The sequence below is a fragment of the Cheilinus undulatus genome, linkage group 23 (assembly GCF_018320785.1).
Source record: "Cheilinus undulatus linkage group 23, ASM1832078v1, whole genome shotgun sequence".
NCBI lineage: Eukaryota > Metazoa > Chordata > Actinopteri > Labriformes > Labridae > Cheilinus > Cheilinus undulatus.
In genome coordinates this window covers 23,626,431-23,634,305 of record NC_054887.1, presented here as the reverse complement: position 1 = coordinate 23,634,305, position 7,875 = coordinate 23,626,431, and the positions used below count along the sequence as shown (strand labels likewise).

The 7,875-nt window shown below is 39.1% G+C and overlaps 1 protein-coding gene across 1 annotated transcript; it reads right to left on the bottom strand.

The window, feature by feature from the left end:
- Positions 1-1,854: 1,854 nt before the first annotated feature.
- Positions 1,855-6,412, bottom strand: LOC121505183 (E3 ubiquitin-protein ligase TRIM38-like). The gene is made up of 2 exons (XM_041780278.1): positions 6,323-6,412; positions 1,855-6,190 (listed from the first exon to the last, which is right to left on the bottom strand). Exon 2 carries the CDS (start codon positions 6,186-6,188, stop codon positions 4,560-4,562), a length of 1,629 nt encoding a protein of 542 aa, XP_041636212.1. The 5' UTR covers positions 6,189-6,190; positions 6,323-6,412; the 3' UTR covers positions 1,855-4,559.
- Positions 6,413-7,875: the final 1,463 nt, after the last annotated feature.

The following is a 7,875-nucleotide window of genomic DNA, read 5'->3' as shown; positions in this document are numbered from 1 at the left end:
AAAGCCGGGTAAACAGTCTGCTTTCAGGATAAAAGCTCATCCACAATGAAAACAGAACGCAGCCAGTGTAGCTCAGGTAGCTCCGTTAACTAGATGACAGAGCTACATAGCAAATGTAGCTAAAGCTAAGCTCACAAAGCAGCTACATAAGCTACATATCTATGTCACCTTCATAGCTTAGTTAGCTTTAGCTAAGTTTACGAAAGCTCACATTGCCAAAGCTTACTTAGCTATAGAAAATGGGCTACACAGCTAGTGTAGGTAATGTAGCTATTGTTATAAGCTATAAGGCTGTGAGCTATATTTGTGAGCTTAGCTACGAGCTAAGCTCACAAAGCAGCTATGTAAGCTATGTATGTATGCTATCTACGTAGCTACATCAGCTGTACTGTTTGATAAAGTTCATTTTGCTAAAGCTAACTTACCTACATTGGCTTATGTAGTAATATTAGCAAGAACAGGCTATGTTAGCTTTAGCTAAAGTTAATGAAGCTAAAGCATTCCACTGTTTGTGTGACTACTTCTAAGACAGTGCACATAATTCAATCTTGGATTAGTCCTCTGAACTTTTCCTTTTTTTATTGTTACTTTGTGATTTTTCCAATGTTTGCAAAAAGGGTGCCCTTCACGTTTTGTCCACTTGGGGGCATCCTAGAGGGCACTTTGTCACACGTTATTTACTGGGAGGGACCTGGTTTAATTGCCACAGGGCATCTAAGAGAGCACTGTTGTGGCATTTTTTGAGTCCTCCAGAGGTACTGGTGCCTACTTTACAGCACCCTCGATATAAAAATATACGCTACATAAGGCCATAATGGGGAGATGCTAAAGCTGACATTTGTTTTCAGCACTTGAAAACACATGACTTTTTTTCTTTGAAAACTTCATCCTAAGCCAAACAGTGCAATTTTTATTAAAATAAGTTTATCAAAAAATACATGAAGAAAAATAACTACGCCACAGCCAAGTACAGAACTTTATCCAACAGATTACATAATGATGCAACAATAACCTTAAGTAATATTATGAAAGGATGCTATTCACATTTATTTATTTGCAGTTGAAGGGAAGGCATGTTCCCCAAGTTGTTTTTCAGTGGATGCTCAAGGCAACACGCCTACTATGTCATCACTGATTTTGTTGTACAACAAGCCTGCACTGTGAATCCATTGAGAGCACTGTGTCTGGCAAATATCCCAGTTTTTACAATACTCTCTGTCCTTGGTGAGCCCATTCATTACATGATATTAACCTCTTGTAGGGCTGAAATGGCTATGTTAATTCTTGCCTGATTTTACAGTTGATCATTATCTATCAGGTAAAGAGAGATCTGTAAATAGCTGCTTTTTTATGCGAAAGATATTTCTAAATATATCCTCATAAGGATGCAGTTTCTTCATACTCTAGTGTAGTGTTTATGCCTCTGTACCTCTCCCACTACTTACTCGTTTCATGCAGCATTAAAGGATCCAGTGGTTACCTCTGAAAAATGCATTTCATTTGCTGCTAACGGAAAAAAATGGGCTTGTGTCCCATTAATGAAAACCCCTAATACAACGAAACACCCAGGTTTTAGTCACGGTTATGGATGAGCTCCATCAGTGGTGCTTAAGAACATCGGCCCACGCATCACACTGGTGGATAATGTGTGCATTCACTCCATCACGCACACACACGCACAGAAATCAGTGTGGGGGCTGGAGCACATAAGCAGGAGTCATGAGTGAAAGAAGTGGGCTGACCACTATTGATTGACTTACAGGTTGCACAGAGCAGGTTACATGACAAAGACCAGAGAGGTGTTTCTTTTCAATTATAAACTTTATTGGCTAGAATGAACTGAGATGAGTCAGGGACATTTTTACAGCCAATAACAGTCAACAACAACAATTGTGCAATCAACGCTTGTTACAGCAATGAAAAAGATGGCAATTAACTATTTTAACGCTATTATTCTCATATTATTTTACATTTCTATGTGATACATCCATATTTCACACTCAAGAGATGTTCAAATATGAACCCAATAATGTGGCTTTGCATATGTACATAAACAGTCAAAAGATGCAAAATATAGTAGGGGCAAAATATAAACAGCATAAAGCCATGACAAATGACTGGTTCTTACACATATCTATGCATGGATTACAAAAACAGAACTTAGGCAAGCTCAATTACTTACAGGGCCGGTTCTAGGCATGCATACATGAGGGGGCAGGCAGAAATGTGAAGGGGGCAGCATGCATACACATCATGCTCCAGCATATTTTTTGTTGTTGTTGTCTGTGAGGTACCAGCAGCATCACTGCTACTGGTACAGGCAGGAGCAGCACTTTTAAAAGCTCTGAAAAATGGATGCATCGCGCAGAACTGAAGGAAACTTTAAGTCCAATGGCAAAATTGTGTTTCATGCTTCGCTGTCATGATCAGTTTGAGTTTGTAGAAAATGGATGCAGAAACGCACATGAAGCTCTTTATGAGCTGCTGAAAGCAGTGGGAATGGATGAGAGTAACAGTTTTGTAAAAATTACTGTGATTATTATTATCATTACTATTATTATTATCATCATCAAACCACCTCAAACCAGCATGCAGAACTAGAGACTGGGTGGGGCTTTCTGTAGCAGGCATGAAAACGGGTGAGGGGTGAAAAAGGTGAGAAGGATACGACCCCTCTAGGGGGGTCCGGGGGAATTCTCCCCCGTAAGAAAATTTTGAATATTTCATATTTAAAAGCGTCAATCTGGTGCATTTTGAGAGAAAAATCAAGCAGAATTACAAGACAGTATGAATGTATAATGAAGTATCTATCTATACATGGTCACATTATGCTTTATAAAAAATGAGACTGACAACTTCTCTCATGAAATGCGCAACAGCACAACTTTAATGTAGTCGCTCAGATGTGCAAATGGCCTGTCAATATTATCATCAAGTACAGACCCTGACAATGACAAGCCTCAGACCACACTTATGTATGACAGGCCGGTATATGCAGGTATATGCTAACCAGCCAAGCCTCTCCATACACAGCTCACTGCGCAATCAGTGTTGCCAGATACAGCTGATAGTTTCCAGCCCAAAACTTGTCCAAAAACCGCCAGAGTGCACAAAACAGCCCAATAATCAATATTTAGTGCTTTTCTTTCGATGAACAAACAAAACTCCATAAAAGTCCAGTGACAGCTTAAGTACACCAAAAATAACTCCTATAATGACAAGCAACAAAGTCGACCATCACAACATACTGATTTCAGGTGCATGACCACCACCTGCATCTCTATTCCTCCAAAAAATGGCAGATCTTATGAAGCTCAACAACACAACAGAATTAATCTGTATATTTCATATCATCAATACAGTAACTGGTTAGGGTTAAACACACACTCCACTTTCAGAGAGATAAATACACTTATCACAATTATTATAATTTACAGGAGACAGACATGACTGTATTAGCTCACCTTTAGATGCTGGGGGCTGCTCCTTTAACATTGATGAAGAGCACAGAAACATCTGATCCTAACAGCTGTCTACATCAGCATATGTGGCGGCTGGGTCTGCAGTTCAATAACATGAGGCTAATTCAGAACTCCTCTCACCGGAATGTTTTGCTAGCTATAATGTATAAAACTGCAGCGTTCGACTTTTTGTTTACTTTATCAGGACCCCCACTCTTCCTGTACAACAGGACGTTTTCCAGCTTTGTATAAGCTTTAGCTAATTCAGTGCAGGTTACTGTGGGCCGTAGCCAACGCCAAAAACAACCAAATTTGCCGTCTTTATTGGTCTCCGAGAGTTTAACTCTCTTGCAGACACGCACGCACACACATAAAAACACGCACGGCACGACATGCACAACCATTGCTGAAGTATTGAAAGTGGAATTTCTTTGCATTCTTGCTTCATGTACATCTTAAGCTGCTCAGCACGGCAGGGTTTGCATTGTATGTCCCCCGTCATGGGAATAGTGATGTGTCTGTATGGAATCATACGATCTGTATGAACCTCTCAGTATTAATGGTGCCTTCACAGTTGTGTAAGTTACCCATGCTATGTTCACTCATACACCCCACACCATCACAGATGCTGCTTTTTAAATTTAGTCTGGTCATCAACTAGATGATTTTTAGGTTTTAGAAGACTTTAAAAATATGGGTGATTATTTAAAATAACTTTCATTTTGTAATCATCTGAACACACACTAGATGACACAGACCATCATGACTTCAGAAGAATAACAAACATGGATGACTATCGATACCCTTGGCCGGTACTAATTTGAACGATCCTTTTCCTTTTTAGTCTGGATGGCCATCATTTCCAAAAACAATGATATATGGACTGTACACTCTTCCACTTTTTTGTGCTATATTCAATTGATTATACGTTGAAAAGGATTTGCATATCACTGTGTTCAGTTTTCAGTCACATTATCAAAACGTCAAAACTGTTTTGGAGTTGGGGCTTGTAAACTTGTTCAGACTTTCAGTAGACCTAGTAAGATTTTAGCACTGATGGATTTCTGCTATCATCAATTAAAGACCGGAGGAACAAACTCAGTGTGTTTTAGGCACAGGGGTAATAACAATAGGAGCTGTGTTTGCTCCGTTTTGAAGCCCCTGAAGGTTAAAGTATGGATACAGTTTCTCAGTAAAGAAACATCCAGTGTAAGAATAGAGATGTGATTTAGAATCAGCATCATAGAAGGAGACCACACCCTTGTTGTAGTCCACAAAGACGCCTACTTTCTGGAGCTTTTCCTTTACTGAGATTTTTCCATCTTTATTATATACTTGATAAATACCATCATCAAGCCCAATGGTCCAAGCACCATCTTCTTCTGACAGAGGTGCGTCTGTCTTTCTGTCAATAGACTCTTTGACAACTCCAATAATCCAGTCAGTTTTATCTTTGATTTGGACCTCATAGTAAAACTTTCCGGTTGTAAACCCCTCCTCTGCCAAAACCTCAGAAAACATTTCAAATCTTTTTGGATGTGGGGGAAGTTTAGGTCTTCTTCCTCCTTCAGTGACTTTTTTTCCACCCTGGCTTATGACAAGTGAACAATATGCTGTTTCTGGATCAAAGTTCAAGTCCACTGCATGTTCCCTCATCCTTTTCATTTTGATCTCAGGAAGATTCTCCATTATGTCACCAACTCTCTGTTTCAGCAGAGAAATAGAACCTCTTGCAGCATCAAAAGACATATCGCTGTGCACGTTAACATCTGCCCAGTTTTTGTTTAAAGTTGATGAAAATGTTTGGAAACTCTGGAGTAAAAGATGGTGATCCTCACTCTGCCACAGCTTCTCCAGCTGACTGCTCCTACTGTCAAGGTCAGCAACTTCCCTCCTTAGTAGTGTGATGAAGTCTTCAGCCTTCTGCTTGGTTGCTCTGCACCTCTCCTCAATCGCCTCAAGAATCTCTGCTCGGCTGCTCTGGATAGAGCAGATCAAGTCATCAAATGCCTGCATGCTGGCTTCTTTCTCCTTTTCAGCTTCTTTTTGGCACTCAGTGACTGAGTCTTCAATTGCTGCTATCTTCTCTAACAGTGATTGTTTAGTTATTTCAATGCCTGCTGTGGTCACATCTTTTTTAGCCATCACTGCTTCGTATTCTTCCTCCAGTGGAACAACTTCATGACCTTTGTGGTTGGTTTTGATGCACAGGGCACAAATACAGGCCTTGTCGGTCCTACAGTACAGTTCTGTCATCTTGCTGTGCTCCTTGCACATTCTGTCATCAAGATCCTTCACTGGGTTTAGTAATGTGTGGCTCTTCATGCGAGCAACTCTCAAGTGTGGCTCCAGGTGGGCTTCACAAAAAGAGGCCATGCACATCAGGCATGATTTCACAGCCTTTTCCCTTTTCTCAGAGCAGATATCACAAAGAACGTCTGTTGTTTCATTAAGCCCAGGCTCTGTGGTCGTGGCTTTCACTTGAACTGATGTCTTCAACGCACTAACTAACTCAGACACCATAGTGTTGACTTTAAGGTGAGTTCCAGGAGAAAATACCTCTTTGCAAAATGGGCACTGGCATGAGTTATTGCTGTCCCAATACTTGTGGATACATGTGCTGCAAAAGTTGTGTCCACATGGCGTTGTCACTGGGTCTGTGAACACGTCCAGACAGATGGAACACTGGAACCTTTCCTCTGTCAGCAGACAGCTGGAAGCGGCCATATCTGAGCAAGATATAATAAAGCAACAAAACAACTTAGTGGCCTAAAATACCTCAACAACAGCGTATTTCATCCTAAGTTCGACATGGAACTCAAATAGAGAACAGAACATGTCAAGAAAATTACATTTCTTACCTGTAAAGTCAACGAAGTTAACAACACAGTCAAAAAAATGCTTCAGAGCTCACAGTTTGAAAACTTCCGGTAGCGTTCCTTAAGTTTCGTTTTAGCGCGTCGACGTTTACGTCACCTCCCTTTCTCTTTACGCATCCACTTCCTGATAAAAGATTTAACCCTTTCACCTCAATGTAGAAGACTATTTTACGACGTTGTACTTTTGCCACGATCAATACAGAAATTATGAGATGATTAGCCATAATTATTAGATTAAAAAAAAATCGAAATTATGAGGTAAAAAGTAATTTCATAGATATTCTTGTAACGAATAGTGTAAGGGGCTCTAGATATTAATTTGCCCTATTTTAGTAAATGTGTCAAAAACAATTTGAGAACTTGTTTGAGATATTTTTAAGCCATTCTTATGGAAAAATATGTAGAATTTGATTTAAATTTTGTATGTACAGTTTTAGATTTAGATATTTTCATGAAAATTTGGCAAATTTACCCGTATTTTTGAGGGAATGTGGGTGGGGAATTTTAAGGAATTTGTTTGGATTTTTGTTTAAATTCATGGATTTTTTGGGAATGTATTTGTAATTTTTCTTTTTGGAAGTCAATAAGAAATTTTAAAGGAATTTTCCAAAATGTTAGAGGAATTTTCATGGATGTTAAAGGGAATTTGTATATTTTGGGGAAAGTTCTTGGAATTTCTTTTGAACATTTTAATTGGAATTTTGGGGATATGTTTGTATTTTTGAAAAGTTTTCCTGGATGTTTTAAGGGGGCCTTGCTTTGAAAATTTTGGCATTTTCATGGGAATTTGGGTAATTTGTTTGGACATTTGTGCAAATTTGTTTGTAAAGTTTCAGGCATATTCATGGAAACTGTGGATCATTTATTTGTACTTTTTGGGGAATTTGGAAGGGAATGTCCTTTGAATTTTTCATGGAAATTTTGTGGATTTTGGGGGGGAAATAGTTCTCTTTAATGGAATTTTTGGGAATGTATTTTTTGCTTTTTTCCTTTCTTTTTTAACATGATAAGAAATTTTGGCAGAATTTGGTTTGGAATTATTGAGTATTTACTTGATTTTTTTCTAGCAATTTACATGGATTTTTTTTTTTTGGGGGGGGGTGCAAAAAATTCAGAACTTGAAGTGGAAATTTTGTTAATGCTTGGCCCTACAGGTCCTTGTGGTCCATTATCAAAATGACACTTATACTCCTCTCAATGACTGACACCATTTCTTAAAGAATGAAGACCAACAATACAACTGTCACTCAGCCAAAACATCTGCTCTAAAACCGATCCAGGGCTGTATTATCTGCAGAAACAGGACCTTCAGGAGATTTAAGTTCATCATTTCTGGTCAAAAATGATTCCCGTTGAAAGACAAGGCTGAGCTTTTGTACTTATCACGTCCTACTAACCCCAAAATAGTTTTAGAAACTTACAATGCTTTCTAAACAAAAGCTCAGGTCTCAGGAAACTTACAAATCTTGACTGAGGCCTGTTTGGAGTTTCTGGCTTCCAGGTGAGTTTGACCACAAGGGGTCAGGCACGCCAAG